Source organism: Sturnira hondurensis, unplaced genomic scaffold (assembly GCF_014824575.4).
Source record: "Sturnira hondurensis isolate 20B ecotype Veracruz unplaced genomic scaffold, ASM1482457v3 Scaffold0025370, whole genome shotgun sequence".
Taxonomy (NCBI): domain Eukaryota; kingdom Metazoa; phylum Chordata; class Mammalia; order Chiroptera; family Phyllostomidae; genus Sturnira; species Sturnira hondurensis.
Window position 1 is genome coordinate 15,712,437 of NW_028098001.1, and position 21,805 is coordinate 15,734,241.

The 21,805-nt window shown below is 38.0% G+C and overlaps 1 protein-coding gene across 2 annotated transcripts in view; it reads left to right on the forward strand.

Annotated features, from left to right (window-relative positions):
- The window catches only part of SPTA1 (spectrin alpha, erythrocytic 1), a 199,218-nt gene that overhangs the window by 74,067 nt on the left and 103,346 nt on the right, over positions 1-21,805 (forward strand). For both annotated transcript variants that reach the window (XM_037039373.1, XM_037039374.1), the window contains exons 20-21: positions 11,997-12,089; positions 13,771-13,908. In XM_037039373.1, the coding sequence (XP_036895268.1) occupies positions 11,997-12,089; positions 13,771-13,908 (231 nt within the window). The remainder of the gene's footprint in view (positions 1-11,996; positions 12,090-13,770; positions 13,909-21,805) is intronic.

Here is a 21,805-nt window from a genome sequence, read left to right on the forward strand (position 1 = left end):
CTGATGACTAGTGATATTGAGTATTGTTTCATATGTATATGCCCTCAGTTTGTTCTTGAAGAAGTGTCTCTTCAAGTCCTTCATCTATTTTTTTAAAGATTTTCTTTATTTATTTAAAGACAGGAGAAGGAAGGGATAAAGAGAGGGAGAGAAACATCAATGTGTGGTTGCCTCTCACATGGCCCCCACTGGGGACCTGGCCCACATCCCAGGCATGTGCCCTGACTGGGAATTGAACCAACAACTCCTTGGCTCACAGCTCAATCTCAATCCACAGAGCTACACCAGCCAGGGCCCTTCACCCATTTTTAATTGGATTGTTTATCTTCCTGGCATTGAGTCATATGAGTTATTTGTATATTTTGGAGATCAAAGCCTTGTCTGAGGTATTGTTGGAAGAGATGTTTTCCCCACACATTTGTTTCCCTTTTCATTTTGATGATATTTTCTATAGCCGTGCAGAAACTTTTAAATTTAATGTAGTCCCATTTGTTTATTCTCTAATTTCCCTTGCCCTAGAGGTTATGTTGGTGAAATTATTGCTGTGTGGGATATCTGAAGTTTTACTACCTATGTTTTCCTCCAGGACCTTTATGGTGTTGTGGCTTATGCTCAAGTCTTTCATACATTTTGAGTTTATTCTGGTGTATGGTGTACGTGGGTGGTCTAGTTTCATTTTTTTAATGTACTATTCCAGATATCCCAGCACCATTTGTTGAAGAGGCTATTATTACTCCATTTTATGTTTCTGCTCCTTTGTCACGTGTGAATTTACCATAGAGATTTGTGTTTATTTCTGGGCTGTGTATTCTATTCCACTGATCTGTACGTCTGTTCTTATACCAGTACCAGACTGTTTTGACTACAGTGGCCTTATAGCATAGTTTGATGTCAGATATTGTGATCCCTGCTACTTTATTCTTTTTCAAAATCGCTGATGTCATTCAAGGTCTTTTATGGTTTCATATAATTTTTTTGAAATATTTATTCTAAATCTGTGAAATATGTCATTGGTATTTTAATAGGGACTGTGTTGAATCTATAGATTGCTTTGGGTAGTATGGACATTTTAATGATGATATTCCAACCCATGAACATGGCATATGCTTCCTTTTGTTTGTATGTTCCTTAATTTCTTTCTTGTTTTCCACAGTTTTATGAATACATGTCTTTTACCTCCTTGGTTAAGTATATTCCTTGGTACTTTATTTTTATTAACTATTTTTATTGTTGTTCAAGTACAGTTGTCTCCACTTTTCTCCCACCACTCTTCCTCACCCATGACATCACACTTCCCACCTGATCCTACCTCCCTTTGGTTTTGTCCATGTGTCCTTTATAGATGTTCTTGAAAACCCTTCCTTCTTTTCCCCCTCATTATCTCCTCCCACCTCCCCTCTGGTTACTGTCAGTTTGTTTTTCATCTCAATGTCTCTGGTTATATTTTGCTTGCTTGTTGGTTTTGTTGATTAGGTTACACTTATAGGTGAGATCATATGGTATTTGTGTTTCACCACCTGACTTACCTTACTTAGCATAATGCTCTCCAGTTCCATCCAGGTAGTTCCAAAGAGGAAGAGCTCCTTCTTTCTTTCTGCTGTGTAGTATTCCTTCATGTAAATGTACCATAGATTTTTGACTCATTCATCTGCTGATGGGCACTTAGGTTGCTTCCAGCACTTGGCTATTGTGAATTGAGCTGTTATGAACATTGGGGTGCATAAGTTCTTTTGGATTGGTGTTTCACAGTTCTTAGGATATAATCCCAGCAGTGGAATTGCCAGGTCAAAAGGCAATTCTATACTGTTTTCTACTGTGGCTTTACCAGTCTGCATTCCCTGCAATAGTGCACAAGGATTTTTTTTCACACCCTCCCAATCCCTGTTGTTTGTTGATTTGTTTATGATGACCATTCTGACCAGTGTGAAGTGGTCTCTCATTGTGATTTTAATTTGCATCTCTCCAATAGCTAGTGTTGCTGAGCATATTTTCATATGGTAGGTTATTTTTCTTGTTGCTCTAATAAACAGAATTTTTTCTAGTTTCTGTTTCTGATATTTTATTGTTGTACAAAAATGCCTTCCATTTCTGAATATTGACTTTACATCCTTTTATTTTGTCAAATTCACTTATTAGGTTGGGAAGTTTTTCAGTGTAACCTCTAGGGTTTTCTATCTTTACTGTCATGTCACTGCCAACAATGACACTTTTATTTCCTCCTTTTCAATTTGCATGCTTGTTGTTTTTTTCTTGTCTGATCGCTTTGGCTAGAACATCCATATTCTGATGGATAACATTTGTGAAAGCAGACATCCTTCTTTTGTTCCTGATCTTTGTGGGAAAGTTTTTATTTTTTCCCTGTTGAGAATGGCATTATCTCTAGGTTTTTCACATATGGCCTTTATTATGTTGAAGTCTTCTTCCTCTATTTCCACTTTGCTGAGTACTTTTATAAAGAATGGGTGCTGTATTTTATCAAATGCTTTTTCAGCATCTATTGATATGAACATGTGATTTTTGTCTTTCATTTTCTTTTTATGGTGTATTATGTTTGTTAATTTGTAATATTATACCACCCCTACATCCCTGAAGTAAATGCCACTTCATCTTGGTGTATGGCCTTTTCAATGTATTGCTTAATCCAATTTGCCAATATTGTGTTGGGGATTTTAGCATCTATATTCATCCACAGTATTGGCCTGTAGCTATCTCTCTTTGTTGTGTTTTTTCCTGGTTTTGGAATTAGGATAATACTGGCCTCATAAAAAGAATTTGGCAATCTTCCTTCTTCTTGAGTGTCTGGATTAGTTTGAGAGGGGTAGGAGTTAGCTTTACCTAAATGTTTGGTACAATATGCCTGTGAAGCCATCTACAGGGCTTTTATATGCTAGGAGTTTTCTGATTATTGCTTCAATTTTACTAATTGTTATCCATCTATTCAGGCTTTATGCTTCTTCTTGTCTTTGATTTGGAAGATATATGCTTCTGGAAATTTATCCAATTAGCCCAGGGCATCAAATTTTTTGGAATTTTGTTGTTCAGAGTAATTTCTTATAATCCATTATATTCCTGTGGTATCATTTTTAATTTATTCTCTTTCTTTTCTGATTTTATTATTTGGGTCTTCTTTCGTTCTTTCTTTTTTTCATGAGTCTGGTTAAAGGCTTATTGATTTCTTTTATCTTTTAAAATAACTGGATTTATTGATGCTTTGAATTTTTATTTTAGTTTCTGTGTCATTTAATTCTGCCCCCATCTTAAATATTTTCTTTCATCTATTCTCTCTGGATGTTGTTTTTTGTTGTTTCTCCATTTTTTTTTTTGTAGATGTAAAGTTAGGTTGTTTGTTTGAAATGTTTCTATCTTTTTTTGGTAGGCCTGTATTGCTATGAACTTCTTTCTCAGGACTGTCCTCACTGTGTCCCATAGATTTGGGGATGTTGTATGCTCATTTTCATCTGTTTGCAGAATTTTTTGTTTCTTCCTATATGTAATTTTAACCCATTTGTTATTTAATAGCCAATTATTCAGTCCCCATGGATTTGAACATTTTTGAGTATTTTTCCTTGAGGTTGGTTTCAAGTTTCAAGTCATTTTGATATGAGAAGATGCTTGATGTAATTACAATTTTACTTGAGATTGTTGAGGCTTGTTTTATGACCTACCATGAGGTCTAGCTTTGAAATTGTCTCATGTGAATTTAAAAGAGTGTATATTTTGCTTCTTTTGCTTGAAAGTTTCTGTATATATCAATGAAATCCATTTGATCTAGATTCTTGTTCAATGCCACAATATCTTTGTCAATTCTTTGCTTGGAAGATCTACCCATTGATAACAATGTGGTGTTAAAATCCCCTACTATGAGTGTGTTGCTATTGATATCTTTCTTGAAGGCCTCCAAAATTTTACTAATATATTTTGCTGCTTCTATGTTAGGTGCATATATATTTATAAGGGTTATAGCTTCTTGATGGATTTTTCCCCTTAAGTATTATATAGCATCCTCCATTGTCTCTTTATGTGGACTTTGTTTCATATGCTGTTTTGACTGATAAAGTATTGTTACCCAGCTTCTTTTTTTTCACTCCATTTGCTTGAAGTATTTTTCCAGCCCTTCGATTTCAGTCTGTGTAGATCTTTTGTTCTGACATTAGTTACTTGTAGACAGCATATATGAGGACCATTGTTATCCATTCATCTACCCTGTGTCTTTTGATTGGAGCATTTCATTTATTTACATTTAATGTTATTATTGATAGGTACTTATTCATTGCCTTTTTTCCCATTGTAACTGTCTTCATTGCTCTCACTTTTCTTCATCTTCTTAAAGCAGTCCCTTTAGCATCTCTTGTAATGTTGTTTTTGGTGAAGATGCATTCTTTTAGCTTTTGGGGAGGGGGAATTCCTGAGAAGCTCTTTATTGTGACTTCCATTTTAAATGTGAAGCTTGCTGTGCAGAATAGTCTTGTTTGCGGGCCTTTGCTTTTCATTACTGAGAATTTCCCTTTTGGCTATTCCCTTTTGGCTTGTATGTTTCTGTTGAATAGTCAGCTGATAACATTTTTTGGGCTCCATTGTATTTTATTAGCTGTTTCTCTGTTGCTGACTTGAATATTCTTCTTCGTCTTTAAAATTTTCCATTTTAATTGTGATGGGTCTTGGAGTGGCCCTCTTTGTGTTCATTTTGATTGGGAACCTCTGTGTTTCCTAGACTCACATGATTTTTTTTTCCTCATCAAGTTAGAGAAGTTTTCTATCATTACTTTTTTAAACAGCTTTCCTATGCCTGGCTCCTCTTATTCGCTTTCTGCTATTCCTGTGAAATGGATATTACTACATTTTATATTGCCTTGCAGCTCCCTTAAACTCTCTTCATTCTTTTTGAGTCTTTTTCATTTTGTTGCTTTGTTTGAGAATTTTTTTCTCCCTTGCCTTCCAACTCACAGATTCGATCCTCTGTTTCATGTAGCCTGTTTTTGACTCCCTCTATTATGTTTTAACTCAAAAATTGTATTCTTCATTTCCTCCTGGCTCCTATTTATAGTTTCCACGTCTTTTTCTCATGCCAATGTATTTTTCAGTAAGTTCCTTGTACCTTCTCTGTAGGTCTTTGTAGTTCTCACTGAGCTCATGAGTATCACTATAACTATTATTTTAAATTCAGTGTCTGATAATTTACTTGCCTTGATTTCATTTAGTACTTTTTCTGGGGGTTTCCTCTTTCCTTTTGATTAGGGTTGTTTCTTTTTCTTCTTATTTTAGGGGGTACTTTTTTTGCTAGACTCTGCTTCTTAGATTGATCTGATTTGGCTTCCTGTCTTTGTGATATGAACTTCCACAGTAGGAGACCTGTGAGAATCAGTGGTGCGGTCTACTTGATCTCTTGGGCTTGATGCTCTTGGTAAAACTTTTTCCATTTATGTAGGCTTTCTGATTGTAATTGAGTTTTGATTGCTGTTGGGTCATTCTATGGTTGATACTTTCCCCTGGTTCTTTGACTGAGAGTCACTCTACCCTCTACATCTTACATGCTGCCGTGCAAGTACTGCTCAATCAAAACCACACAACCCAGGTAACAATTCTGCACCCTCAAAAATAATCCCCACCCACAATCACTATCAACAGTGAATGAGCCAATATTAATAAGGGTGTAAATAGATTAAGGTTATTTTAATAAAGGAGAAAAGAATATGAGATGGCTGACTCAAAGAAAAATGATTTTGGGAGGGTAGAGAGAGGATCGGTAATAAGAGTAGAGAATTGGAGGCAGACACAAAAATGAAGAAAAAATACAAAATAAATAAAAAAGGGGGACTTCCGCCAAGATGGAGGCATAGGTGGAGACACTGTGCCTTCTCCCACAGCCAAGTTTAAATACAACAAAGGTTTGGAGAACAAAGACACATCCAAAGACCAGAAAATTGAATTATACGGAAGTCCGAAAACTACGAACCGTTCAATGGGGACGGTAAGAGGGACAGAGCCAGCAGCGGAGCAGGGTCGGGCAGGACAGATCCCCCGACCTAGGTGCGCAGGTAGCCCGGAACCAGTTGGGGTGTGGGGCAGACTGACTGTGGTCACACATTCGCGCATAGTGAGACGGACCGCACAGGCCCCAGGGGGCCAACCCAGTGGTGGAGGGCTGACAGCGATGGCACACTCGAGTGCAGTGGAACAATATGCATGGCCCAGTGACGGTGGTGGCTGCGGCGCCAGTGGGGGCTGCGGCGGCAGGTGGCAGATGGGACGCCATAGTTCCTCTTTGACCCCACCCCCACGTACAACGTCACAACCCAGTGACTGAGTTGCCCTGCTCTGGTGAACACCTAGGGCTCTGATCCTGCTACTTAACAGGCATGAACAGCCCAAAACATGGCACAAGAAGAACTCAAAGTCCCAGAGCTGATAACTCTCAGCAACCGAGAAATTGCCAGCCTCTCAGAAGCACAATTCAAGACACTGTTTATCAGGATGCTCACAGAACTGGTTGATTATAGTCACAAATTAGAGGAATATATGAAGGCTAAACTAATTGAAATGAAGGGAGATGTCCAGGAAACCAATAGCGATGGAAAGGAAACTGGGACTCAAATCAATGGGATGGACCAGAAGGAAGAACGAAACATCCAACCAGAAAGGAATGAAGAAGTGAGAATTCAAAAAAATGAAGAGAGGCTTAGGAACCTCCAGGACATTTTTAAACGTTCCAACATCCGGATTATAGGGGTACCAGAAGGGGGAAAGAAACAGCCATGAGTGGAACACTTATTTGAACAAATAATGAAGGAGAACTTCCCCAGTCTGGCAAAGCAAATAGACTTCCAGGAAATCCAGGAAGCTCAGAGAGTCCCAAAGAAGTTGGACCCAAGAAGGAACACACCAAGGCACATCATAATTACATTAGCCAAGATTAAAATGAAAGAGAGAATCCTAGAAGCAGCAAGAAATAAGGGGACAGTCACCTACAAAGGAGTACCCATCAGACTGTCAGCGGATTTCTCAAAAGAGACCTTCCAGGCAAGAAGGGGCTGGAAAGAAGTATTCCAAGTCATGAAATCCAAAGACCTACAGCCAAGATTGCTTTATCCAGCAAAGCTGTCATTTAGAATGGAAGGACAGATAAAGTGCTTCTCAGATAAGGTCAAGTTCAAGGAGTTCATCATCACCAAGCCCTTATTATATGAAATGTTAAAGGGACTTATATAAGAAAAAGAAGATGAAAAATATGAACAGTGAAAGGACAGCAAACACACAGTTATTAACAACCAGGCCTAAAACAAAAGCAAACCAAGAGGACAGCTAGATCAGGAGTGGAACCATAGAAATGAAGAACACATGGAGGGTTAGCAACAGGGGAGTGGGAGGAGGAGAAGGGGGGAGAAGGCACAGAAAACAGCATAGATGGTAGGTAGAAAATAGATAGGGGGGAGGGCGAGAATAGTGGGGGAAATACAGAATCTAAAGAACTTGAGACACGTGGTTATAAACTAAGGGGGGGTGAATGGTGGAGGAGGGAGTGTGAGGGTGGAGGGAAATGAAGGGGGGGAATAGAACAACTGTAACGGTATAATCAATAAAATATATTAAAATATATAAATAAATAAAAAAGGGAATGAAGAAGGTGGAATGGAGCAAGAGAAGGAAATCATATAGTATTAAGTTTAAGCAGAACTTTAAAAAAATAAAGTGAGAGAGAGAAAGAAAAAGAAAAAAGTAAGCAAATAAATAAAAATATATAGGAACCAAATTGGAGAAAAAGATTCAGTATACCACTATCAACATTAAATGAGCTAACATTAAAAAACATATTGTTATTTAAGCACAGTTGTCTTCATTTTCACCTTACCATCCCCTCTTCCCCACCCATCTCCACCTCCCACCCTCAAATCCAACCCTTTTGGCTTTGTCCATGTGTCTTTCATACATGTTCCTTGATGGCCCCCCATATTATCCCTCTCCCTCCTCTTCTAACATTTTTATAGGTGTGATGGGAGTAAGAGGGCAACGACAAAGAAGGACAAGCTTCAGAGATTTGTAGAGGAAGGGAAGTAATTTTTAGAGAAGAGTGGAAGAAAGAATACTGAGTTAGGAATAAAAACCAAGCTAAGACAAGGAAAAAATAAAATTTGAGACAAAAAAGAAAGTGCAGGAGGAAGGCAGAATGGAGTAGGAGAGGAGAACTGTAAAATTTGTGATTTGAAATAGCAAAGTAGTGAACATCTAGAGATAAAATTGAGTAAATGAGATAACAACAAGCACTCTATCCACACACACACACACACACACACACACACAAACAAGCAAATATTGATAAAGATGGAGAGAGAGCCCAAGTATTTTAAGACCAGAAAAAGTAATTTGAGATGAGCAATGACAAGAAAACCAGTTCTGAGAGGCTGCAACAGGGAGAAGTACTAAGGGTGCTGATTGGAAACAACTTGTAGCTAGAAAGAATATGAAATTTAAAACAACAAAAAGAAAACAAAAGAAGCCCTGGCTGGCATAGCTCAGTGGATTGAATGCAGGCCTGTGAACCAAAAGATTGCGATTTGATTCTCAGTCAGGGCACATGCCTGGGTTGCAGGCCAGTTACCAGCAGGAGACACACAAGAGGTAACCATACATTGATGTTTCTCTCCCTTTCTCCTTCCCTTCCCCTCTAAGGATAAATAAATTAAAAAATCTTAAAAAAAGAAAATAAAACAAAAGAAGAAGGTGTAATGGTATAAAATAAAGGAGAAACAAAATATGAGATTTGATATAAACCATAAATAAAATCTAGTGACTTAATAGGCACAAACTTGAAGGATAAGAAGTGGATGTTTAAAAAACTGTATAAGAGAGAAAATATCACAAATCAAAGAAGTACACCATGGTGGATTTCTTCTCTGTGCCATCTAGTATTTACTATTGTTTTTTTTTTTTTTCTTTCTGAATCTGCTTCTAGTGATGTCAGGTGGTGTCCCAGTTTGATCTTAGGCAGCCTGTTCAAAACTATCAGGAATTCACAATCTATGGCTGACTTCTTCAGTTGTCAATCTAGTCACTCTGTAATCAGCAGTCAGGCTTAAGCAGCATAGGGTGAGGCAGAGTAATTTCTGTGGCTGAAGCTATTGCTTCCCCTCAGGCAGATGCCACTAGAAGGGAGGTGGTCTCCCTGAGCAAGAGGGCTCCTGAAGAATGGGGGATGACTAAGCACCAGGATCTTGGCAAATGTTCTCTCAGTTCTCTTCCCTCTAAATCTCCCCTCAAGTGTCTATTACTCTCTGCTCTCCCTTTGCCACAGCCCAGGGTAAGTGGCTGCAAATTAAAATTTATGCTTTGGCCCTCTAAAAGGCTCTCTGCACATCCAGCTGTTTGTTCCTGGCAGAGAGAAACCCTGCTGCTTTTCACTATTGGATGTTATCTGGGTAGTCGTCAGGCTCTGGTGCTATAGGCTGGAGAGGCCAGCTTGGGGTTTAGAACCCACCTTTCTCAGGGGTATCCCCCAAGCCACTGAAATATTCTTCCAGCACTTAAGCCGATGCCCATGGGAGCCCATTCAGCTCTCTCTTCTGCACTCTGTACCAGTCATGTTGTGGTTAAGCTATTTCTTCTGTCTGTTCATGGGTATAAGCCACCTCTCCTGCTATTGTTCAATTGCTCATCCTGGATTTCCCCACAATTTAGTTATAATTCCAGATTGGTCCTGGGAGGAGGTTAGTAGGACTTTCACTCCCTCCTCTGCTATCTTGGACCTTTCCCATTTTAAATATTTGTAAGTTCAGAGTTCAGTAGTATTAGGCACATTTACACTGCTGTGCTACCAGCACCATCATTCATCTCCAGAACTTTGTTATTAAAATGGGCAGAATATATATGCAAAAAATAAAACTCAAGCACCAACTTACACCATACACAAAATAAATTGAAAGTGGATAAAAGATTTAAATATAAGCCATGATACCATTAAAGTCCTAGAAGAGAACATAAGCAGGGCCATCTCAGATATTTCATGCAGCAACATTTTTACTGATATGGCTCCTAGAGGAAGGGACATAGAGGGAAGAATAAACACATGGGATCTAATCGAAATAAAAAGCTTCTACACAGCTAAAGAAAACAGTATTAAATGTAAAGAGAACCAACTGTATGGGAAAACATATTTGCCAATGATACCTCAGACAAAGGTTTAATCTCCAAAATATACAAAGAACCCAGACGACTTCACTCTAAAAAGACAACTAACCCAATTAAAAAATGGGGAAAGGACTTGAACAGACACTTCTGCAAGGAGGACATACAGAGGATCCAGAGACACATGAAAACATGCTCAATATCACTAGCTATCAGAGAGATGCAAATCAAAACCACAATGAGATACCACTTAACACCAGTCAGAATGGCTACCATGAACAAAGAAACAAACAACAAGTGTTGGAGAGGTTGTGGGGAAAAGGGGACTCTGGTCCACTGTTGGTGGGATTGCAGACTGGTACAACCATTATGGAAAACAGCATGGAATTTTCTAAGAAAACAAAAAATTGATCTTCCTTTTGACCCAGCATTCCCACTGCTTGGATTATATACTAAGAACCCCGAAACACCAATCCGAAAGAACCTATGCACACAAATGTTCATAGCAGCACAATTTAGAATAGCCAAGAGTTGGAAGCAACCTAGGTGTCCATCAGTAACTGAATGGATCCAAAAACTATGGGACATATACAGAATGAAATTCTATGCAGTGGAAAGAAGGAAGGAGCTCCTACCCTTTGCAACAGCATGGATGAAACTAGAAAGCATTATGCTGAGGGAAATAAGCCAGGCAGTGAAAGACAAATACCATATGATCTCACCTTTAACAGGAACCTAAACAGCAAAACAAACAAGCAAGCAAAGTATAACCAAAGACACTGAAATAGAGAACAGGCTGACAGTGGCCAGAAGGGATATGGGAGGAAATTTCAGGGAAAGGGGGAAGAGTTTACAGGAACAAGTGTGGGGGACACAGGGACAAAAACTACCGGGGGTGGGGGATGGAAATGGGAGAGAGGTGGGGAATACTGAGTAAAAGACAGAAAACTGCCCTTGAACAACAATTAAACTAATTAAAAATGAATGGAATACAATAACTATAATTCAATACTTGGCTATCAATCTAAACCTCTTATTAATAGAAGAACAAAAACAAGTTCAGGATATCTTTGGTCCTTAAATGCAGAGAATATAATTTACTATTGTATAATGAATATAAAACATTAAATCAAAACTGACACACATTCTCTCAGAAGACCCAGATTTTTTTCATATTGCAAGTTTCTAGTGCCTTTAAATCTAAGCCCTTAAGATTTTCACTGCTATCTAATCAACTAATACATGTTAAGCCATTTATTATACATTTTTCTATTTTCATTATTCTTTATTTCAGAACTTTAATGCTTTGTGTTCATGGTCACTATTTTTTAATTGTTTAAACTGCTAGGTTGTTCCCACTTTTTCTCCCTTTCCCCACCTCTTCCCAGCTCTACCCTCTCTTCTCACCAAGTTGATCCCCACATGATTTTCCTTGTCTATGGGTTGTGAATAATTATTCTTTGGATAATTCTTTTACCACCTTTCATCTCATTCTCCCACCTCCTTTCTGGCATCTGTCAGTCTGTTTTATGTATCTAAACTTCTGTTTCTATTTTGTTCATTAGTTTATTTTGTTTATTTGATTCCACATATGAGTGAGATCATGTAATATTTTTCCTTCGCTTACTTACTTAATTCACCTAGCATAATATTCTCCAGGCCCAATCACTCTATTGCAAAATGTAAGAGTTATTTATTTTTAACTTCTGTTTTTTGATATTGATAAATATAGGATTAAAATATTTATATTAAATAAAAATATATCTCTTACCAGGAATTAGGATAACTAGAATAATCCAAAGTAGTACTTGGATGATACCCCAGGGTGCTTACTGATCTTTCTGGATTGTTTCTGATGATCTTTCTATTAACAAATCCAGGTGCTTGTAAAGAAGCATGAAGCCTTCCTAGTGGATCTTAATGCATTTGGACACTGCATGCAAGCTCTACGAGATCTGGCAGAAACCTGCCAGGTAAGAAAAACTTAAAAATAACAAGAATCACAATCCCCACAACTAATAAAAATAAGTTTTTATTACTTATTTTTATTTTCTGTAAACCAGGACACAATTGTGAAGAAAATAGCAAGTTCTATGATCTTTACATGCAGAAATTGTAGCATCTTCATGGCATCTAAAGAGATTTAGTAAACAATACTTTTTAGATAAGTGGTATTTTTGCTTTGTTCTTTTCTTCCTTTTACATTTGCACTATTCTTTTTTTTATTATTTCTTTAATTTGCATCTCTCCCTTGTATATTCCTTTTTGATTCCCTTCCTTTCTTTCTTAGTTTTTTATATACAAACATTTGTCAAATATTTACCATCTGCAAGCATAAATAAAAATAATCATGATTTGCATGAAAATCAGTCTGTAGAGTGTCACAAATTTAAACAAATAAGTGCATATAGTAGATACATGGACATGAAAAGCGGTGTCAAAATATTTAATTTTTCTGAAATGATCACTAAAATATTAGAAAATTTTAATGTCACTTTATCTGAATTATTTTTTAAAGGTGGTTTACTGTGCAGAAACAAAGATTTTTTGGTCAATAAAATAAGAAATAAAATAAACCAAAGCACAAAATAATGAAGTATATTTGAGGTATAGGAAATGCAAATGGTTGAGAATGTGAGAATGGTTAGGGTGCAAGGTGAAAAGAAATGTCCTGAAGAGTGAGGAATCTGGTATCACTAAATTGTATCACTGTCTTTTATGTGTAGAAGGAAAAGAGCAAAACACTTCTTATACTGAAATGATTCTTTCCACTGAGAAGCTTGAAATTTACACACTGGGAGTAGACAAAAGACATAAACTCACTATGTCAAGTCAATATACATTGATGGAGCTTCTTTGCCAAGATGTGCGCAGTGGGTACCTAAACAAGAACAGATACATTTAAGCACTACTTGTTATGAGAAAACACCATACTTGAATGATATAAAATCAGAGGATTCTGTAAGGGGAGGTACATCTGTATCACTAATCTGAATGTGTGGTCATTACTTACAGAATGCTTATTTTGTTCATTCTCTCAGAGATATGACATTTGCCAAAAATAAAATTCAGGAACTACCTTGAAGAGTAGATTGCTTGCTAAAGGGAGATACAAGACATATTTTATCTCAGTTCATGTTATCAGTTTTTAAAATTCTGTGGCCTTTCTTGTTTACCAAGAAAGGCTGTATACCATCCATGTCTAAAAGGAAAGTCTGCTGTTTGTTGCTATATAATATTAAAGGTCAAGAGGTTAGAAGGATTACTAGCGAAGACCCAGGAAATGTAGAAGGTGATGAGAGGTAGATAATGGGCCTTTAACTTTCTGAAACATTGATGTGTATAAACATTTAATGCCTGTTTTAAGAGCTGGTGGCTTAGAACATTTAATGTATTTCCAGCAAAGCACACACTCACTTGCTCACTCTGTATTCTTATTGCCCAGTCTTCTTGTCCCCTGAGAAGTGTTAAGTTAGAGCAGCATCTCTGAAAATGACAGGTTGTGGTCTCTCTCTGTTACTGTCAGCCACTTAAGAAGCTCTAACCAGAGGTTCCTTTCCCTGTCAGGACCAGAGATAGTCCCCCACTGTTAGGTTCTATAGAGAGATGTTTCCAATGGGTAACTTACATGGTCTCCTTCCTATTTTTGTTTAGCAACAACAGGCTATACCAGTGAAGGGAGTAGCTCAAGAAGAGAGAGTTATGGCTTTATATGACTTCCAGGCCCGCAGTTCCCGAGAAGTCACCATGAAGAAAGATGATGTCTTAACTCTGCTCAGTTCCATCAACAAGGTGAATATGCCCTGTAACATTCTTCCAATCAGCATGGTGGTTCGTCCACAGTCGTCTCTCCCAATACTGCCAAATATCCATATTTTGGTCAGTCAACATTTTTCTGTTGTTGTCTTTCTTAAATAATCATAATATGTTAAAACTATCTTTTCTCCAAATATTGTGTAGATTGCTGTACAAATCATTTGATATTATAATATTAATTAAAATTAACAGGAAGCTAAACAACAAAACCAACAAGCAAGCAAAATATAACCAAAGACACTGAAAAAGAGAACAGGCTGACAGGGACCAGAAGGGAGAGGGGAGCGATTTTCAGGGGAAAGGGGGAAGGGTTTACAGAATCAAGTATAAAAGACACATGGACAAAAACTATGGGGGGAGTGGAAATGAGAGGGAGGTGGGGAGAACTGAGGGGGTGGGCTGGAATGGGAGTAAAAGACAGAAAACTGTACTTGAACAACAATTAAAAGTTAAAAAAAAAGAATACTTGGGTTACAGCTAAATTTGGTAAGGAAGTTTTAGGCCTTAATACTTGTACAAGAAAACAATAAAGACTGAAAATTGATAACCAAAATATTTTATTTTTTAAGCCATCACCACAAGCATCTTTGATTTTTTAAATATTATTATTCAAATACAGTTGACATTCAATATTATTTTATATTAGGAGAAAGAAGAATATATTGTTTTATATTATTTTATATTTAGGTGTAGAGCATAGCGGTTAGACAATTATATAATCACAATATAATTCCCATGATATTTCAAGAACCCACCTTGCACCATACTTAGTTACTAGAATATAATTGACTACATTCCTTAGGCTGTAATACACACTCACATGACTATTTTGTAAGTACCACTTTGTACTTCTTTTTTTCAAATTTACACATATTTTATTGATTATGGTATTACAGTTGTTCCATTTTTTCACCCCTATATTCCTCTCCTCCCTGCACTCCCTTCCTACCAGCATCCCCACCCGTTAGTTCATGTCCATGCATTGTACATGTAAGTTCTTTGGCCTCTCCATTCCCATTACTATTCTGAACCTCCCCCCAACTATTTTGTACCTAACATTTACCCTTAATATTCCCTGTACCTATTCCCACTCCTCACTGATAACCCTCCATGTGATCTCCGTTTCTGTGATTCTGTTCCTGTTCTAGTTGTTTGCTTAGTTTATTTTAGTTTTGTGGGGTTTTTTTTTACATTCAGTGGTTGATAGTTTTGTTTGTTGTTATTTTCCTATCCATAGTTATGATCTCTTTTTCTTAGATAATTTCCTTTAACATTTCATATAATAAGGGCTTGGTGATGATGAACTCCTTTAACTTGACCTTATCTGGGAAACACTTTATCCTTTCTTCCATTCTAAATAGTGGCTTTGCTGGATAGAGTAATTTGGATATAGTCCTTGCCATTCATGACTTGGAATACTTCTTTCCAGCCCCTTCTTGCCTGGAAGGTCTCTTTTGAGAAATACGCTGACAGTCTGATGGGTACTCCTTTGTAGGTGACTGTCCCCTTATCTCTTGCTGCTTCTAGGATTCTCTCTTTCATTTTAATCTTGGCTAATGTAATTATGATGTGCCTTGGTGTGTTCCTTCTTGGGTCCAACTTCTTTGGGACTCTCTGAGCTTCCTGGATTTCCTGGAAGTCTATTTGCTTTGCCAGACTGGGAAAGTTCTCCTTTATTATTTGTTCAAATAAGTGTTCCACTCATGGCTGTTTCTTTCCCCCTTCTGGTACCCCTATAATCCGGATGTTGGAACGTTTAAAAATGTCCTGGAGGTTCCTAAGCCTCTCCTCATTTTTTTTGAATTCTCACTTCTTCATTCCTTTTTGGTCAGATGTTTTGTTCTTCCTTCTGGTCCATTCCATTGATTTGAGTCCCAGTTTCCTTTCCATCGCTATTGGTTTCCTGGACATCTCCCTTCATTTCAGTGAGTTTAGCCTTCATATATTCCTCTAATTTGTGACTATAATAAACCAGTTCTGTGAGCATCCTGATAAATAGTGTCTTAAATTGGGCTTCTGAGAGGCTGGCAATCTGTTGGTTGCTTAGAGTTATTGGCTCTGGGACTTTGAGTTCTTCTTGTGCCATGTTTTGGGCTGTTCATGCCTGTTAAGTAGCAGGATCAGAGCCCTAGGTGTTCACCAGAGCAGGGCAACTCAGTCACTGGGTTGTGACATTGTACGTGGGGGTGGGGTCAAAGAGGGACAATGGCTTCCCTCTGCTGCCTGCTGCCACAACCCCCACTGGCACCACAGCCAGCACCATCACCAGGCCCACGCGTTTCATTCCACTGCACACGAGTGTGCCACCGCCGTCAGCCCTCCACCACTGGGTTTGCCCCCTGGGGCCTGCATGGTCCATCTCACTGTGTGCGAATGTGTGACCTTGGTCAGTCTGCACTGCACCTGACTGGTTCAGGGCTGCCTGAGACCCTAGGTTGGGGGATCTGTCCTGCCTGACCCTGCTCCGCTGCTGGCTCTGCCTCTCTTACCGTCCCCGTTGAACGGTTAGTAGCTGTTGGACTTCCGTATAATTCCATTTTCTGGTCTTTGGGTGTGTCCTAGTTCTCCAAAACATTTTTTGTATTTAAACTTGGCTGTGGGAGAAGGCACAGTGTTTCCACCTATGCCTCCATCTTGGAGGAAGTCCGTTTTATTCCTTTTTAATTTTATTTCTTTTTTTCTCTATTTTTATTGTTCAAGTACAGTTGTCTCCATTTCCCACCCACTACTCCCCCTCACTTCAGACATCCCCACTTTCCACCCTTGATCCTACCTCGGTTTGGCTTTGTCCATGTGTCCTTTATACATGTTCTTTAACAACCCAACCCCTTTAAAACTATTATCGCCTCCCACCTCCACTCTGGTTACTTTCAGTTTATTCTTCATTTCAATGTCTCTGGTTATATTTTGCTTGCTTGTTTATTTTGTTGATTAGTTTCCATTTATAGGTGAGATCACATGGTATTTCTCTTTCACCACATGGCTTATTTCACACAGAATAATGCTTTCAGGTTCCATCCATGCTGTTGCCAAGGATAGGAGCTCATTTTTTCTTTTTGATGTGTAGTATCCCATTGGGTAAATGTACTATGTATTTTTTACCCACTCATTTATTGGTGTGAACATAGGTTGCTTCCAATTCTTAAGTATTGTAAATTGTGCTGCTATGAACATTGGAGTGCATAGGTTCCTCTGGATTGGTGATTCAGGATTCTTAAGGTATAATCCCAGCAATAGTATTTTTGGGTCAAAAGGCAGTTTTAATTTTCCAGTTTTCTGAGGAAATTTCATATTGTTTTCCACAGTGGCTGCACCAGTCTGCATTCTCACCAACAGTGTACTAGAATTCCCTTTTCTCCAAATCCTCTCCAACACTTGTTGCTTGTTGATTTGTTTATGATGGCCATTCTGATCAGAGTAAAATTGTACCACATTGTTGTTTTAATGTGCATTTCTCCAATGGCTAGTGATGCTGAGCATCCTTTCATATGTCTCTGGGCCCTCTGTATGTCCTCCTTGGAGAAGTGTCTAGTCAGGTCTTTTGCCCATTTTTAGTTGCTTTGTTTGTCTTCCTGGACTGGCGTCATGGGATTATTTATTTTGGAGATCAAGCCCTTGTTTGAGATATCATTGGCAAATATATTTTCCCATATGGCTGGTTCCCTTCTCATTTTACTGGTCTTTTCTTCACTGCTTTTTATATTGATGAGGTCCCAAATGTTTATTTTTTCCTTTATGTCTCTTACTCTAGGGGATATATTAGTGGAAATATTCCTGCATGGAATATTCAAAATTTTCTTGCCTATGTTTTCCTCTAGGACTTTTATGGTGTCATGAATTATATTTATGTATTTTATCCACTTTGAATTTATTTTTGTGTATGGTGTAAGTTGGTGATTGAGTTTATTTATTTATTTTTTCGCATATAAATGTCTAGGTCTCCCAGCACCATTTCTTGAAGAGGCCATTTTTACTCCATTTTATGCTTTTGCCATCTTTGTTAAATATAAATTGATCATAGAGTCTTGGGTTTATTTCTGGGTTCTCTATTCTGATCCTTTGACCTGTATGTTTGTACTTCTAAACAATACCGTACCAGACTATATTGATTAGAATGGCCTTGTGATATTGTTTGATATCAGGTAATGTGATCCCTTCTACTTTGTTCTTCTTTCTCCTAATTGCTGAGACTATTTGGGGGTCATTTTTTGTTCCATATAAATTTTTGAAATATTTTTTCTATATGTGAAATTTCATTGGTATTTTATTTTATTTTTTTAAAATATTTTATTTATTTATCTTTAGAGGGGAAAGGAAAGAGAGAGGAAGAGAAACATCAATGTATGGTTACTTCTTGTGCATCCCCTGCTGGGAACTGGCCCCTGCCGGAAACTGGCCTGAAACCCAGGAATGTGCCCTGACTGGGAATTGAACCGCGATCATCTGGTTTGCAGGCGATCAACTGAGCTACACCAGCCAGGGCCTTCATTAGTATTTTAATAGAGATTGCATTAAATCTATAAATTGCTCTTGGTAGTATGAACATTTTGATGATGTTAATTCTTCCTTTCCATGAACATGGTACATGGTTTCACTTGTTTGTGTCTTCCTTAATTCTTTTCTTCAGTGTTGTGTATTTTTCTGAGTACAGATTGTTTACCTTCTTGGTTAGGCTTATTCCTACATACTTGGTTTTTCTTATTGCTATAGCAAATGGGATATTTTTCCTTATTTCTGTTTCTCATGTTTCATTTTTGGTGTTTCATTTCAGCTTTGTTCAACAAAACCCCTCCACCCATTGTGAATGAGAATAATTCTACCAAGATATGATCTGCTTGGGGGAGAAAAATGGCCAATCTCTCAAAAATGAGGGGCTTTGAGTCTATTCCTTAATGAGCTTTTATTGGGTTTAATTTGGATAGGAATACAGGGCATATACACAAAGCTCATCAATCATTGTCAGGCAGTAGGGATCAAACAATAGATAACATTTAAAGAGCTTTGTGGGCTTATTCTGAGCCAAGGTCAGATAGCCAAAGGGCCATAAAAAAGAAGACCCACTCTACTTTGGGGGAACAAACTCATTTTATACTTGGACCCTTATTATTTAAATTGAGAGTATTCTAGCAGAGCAGGTTTCACAGGATTTTATACATTCTTTCTTAGGCCTGATTGCCCTCAGAAACCTGCCCTTTCTAGCACAGGGCCACACCCACCTCTGGCATTGTTTCAGACTTAAGTTAAATGGAGGGTGTGAGCAGCTAAGAGATTAGAAGTCTTCTTACAGATAGAATGAGGACTCAGGCTATGACAAAGCCCAGTGGTGAGGACCCATCACTACTTTTGTAGAGTCCCCCAAGTCTTTCCCTGATGGGTCCTTCATGACCATAGCTGTCTTAGGTCATCCCTCCCTGGAGGAATCTTACTCATCATTGGCTAACTAGCCATCTGCCTGGGGCCAAGCAGGGTGAAGTAAAGGGGGCAGAGGCTGTGTCACTGCTGAAAGAATAAGCTTTGTCTCCTTAGTGGCTTATGGTCCTAAGGTCTTTTATTCAACCTTAGCTATGGTGGGTTACAGCTTCTGAAACCAGGCAGGGCAGTTTCCAATAGTGCCCAAAAATGTGTTTGGTTTCTGAATATTGACTTTTTATCCAGCTGTTTTGTCAAATTGACTTTTTAGGTTGAGTAGTTTTTTTGGTAGAGTCTGTGGGATTTTCTCTGTACGCTATCATGTCATCTGAAAACAGGGCAGTTTTACCTCCTCCTTTTCAATTTGGATGATTTTTATTTTTTGTTTCTTGTCTGAATGCTGTGGCTAAGACTTCCAATACTATGTTGAATAGGAGTGGTGAAAGCAGACATACTTATCTTGTTCCTGATCTTAGCAGGAATGCTTTTAGTTTTTGTCCATAGATTATGATGTTGTATGTAGGTTTCTTGTATATGGTTTTTACTATGTTGAGGTATGGTTCCTGTACTCCAGCTTTGTTGAGTATTTTTATCATAAATGAGTAACATACCCTCTCAAATTATTTTCTGCATCTATTGATATGATCACATGATTTTTGTTTTTCCTTTTGTTTATATGGTGCATTACATTTATTGATTTGTAAATATGGTACTATCTTTGCATCCCTAAGATGAATCCCACTTGGTGATGCTGTATGATATTTTTCATGTATTCCTGGATGCAGTCTGCCAATATTTTGTTGAGGATTTTATCATCTATGTTTGTCAGTGGTATTGGCCTCTAGTTTCCTCTCTTTGTTGTGCCTTTATCTTGTTTTGGGTTTAGGAAGATGCTGGTTTCATAAAAATAGTTTGGGAGTTTTCCTTTAAGTTGGATTTTGTGGAATAGTCTGAGAAGTTTAAAGGTTAGCCCTTCCTTAAACATTTTGTAAACTTTTCCTGTGAAACCATCTGGTCTGGTGATTTTTGTCTGCAGGGAGAATTTGATTCCTGGTTCGATTTCACCAGCTATTATCAGTCTGTTAATGCTGTCTGCTTTTACATTCAGTTTCTGAAGGTTATATTTTGCCAGCAATTAGTCCATTGCACCTAGGTTTTCAAATTTCTTGGCATATAGTTATTCATAGTAATTTCCTACAACCCTTTGTATTTCTTGGTATCAATTGTAATCTCTCCTCTGTCATATCTGACTTTATTTACTTGGGTCACCTCTCTTCTTCTCTTGATGAGTCTGATTAAAGACTTGTCAATTTTGTTTATCTTTTTAAAGAACTATCTCTTGGATTTATTGATCCTTTGAACTGTTCTTTTAGTCTCTATGCAGTGTAATACTCCTCTGATATTGGTTATTTCCTTCCTTCTAGTCAGTCTGGGCTTTGTTCCTTGTTCCTCCAGTTTGTAGATGTAGGGTTAAGTTGTGTATTGACAATGTTTTTGTCTTTATAAAAATTTTTAATTGTTCAAGTACAGTTTTCTGTCTTTTACTGCCATTTCAGCCCACCCCATCAGTTCTCCCCACTTCCCTCCCATTTCCACCCACCTTAGATTTTGTCCATGTGACCTTTATACTTCTTCTTGCAAACTCTTCCACCTTTCCCCTGAAATTCCCTCCCCTCTCCCCTCTGGTCACTTCAGCCTGTCAGCCTGTTCTCTATTTCAGTGTTTTTGGTTATATTTTGCTTGCTTGTTTGTTTTGTTGTTTAGATTCCTGTTAAAAGTGAGATTATATGGCATTTGTCTTTCACCATCTTGCTTATTTCACTCAGCATAATGCTTTCCAGTTCCATCCATGATGTTGCAAAAGGTAGGAGCTTCTTCTTTCTTTCTGCTGCATAGAATTCCACTGTGTAATGTACCATGATTTTTGGATCCATTTATTTACTGGTGGACACCTAAGTTGCTTCCAACTCTTGGCTATTCTAAATTGTGCTGCTATGAACATTGGGGTGCATAGGTTCATTTGGATTGAGGTTTTGGGGTTCTTAGAACATAATCCTAGCAGTGGAATTGCTGGGTCAAAAGGCAGATCCATTTTTAGTTTTCTTAGAAAATTCCTTACTGTTTTTCATAGTGGTTGTACCAGTCCGCAATCCCACCAACAATGGATAAAGGTCCTCTTTTCTCCACAACCTCTCCAACACTCGTTGTTTGTTACTTTGTTTATGATGGCCATCCTGAGGACTGTAAAGTGGTATCTCACTGTGTTTTTAATTTGCATCTCTCTGAGAGTTAGTGATATTGAGCATCTCTTCATGTGTCTCCAGATCCTCTGTATGTCCTTGGAGAAGTGTTTGTTCAAGTCCTTTGCCCAGTTTTTAATTGAGTTGCTTGTCTTCTTAGAGTGGAGTTGTGTAAGTTCTTTGTACATTTTGGAGATGAAACCCTTCTCTGAGATATCATTGGC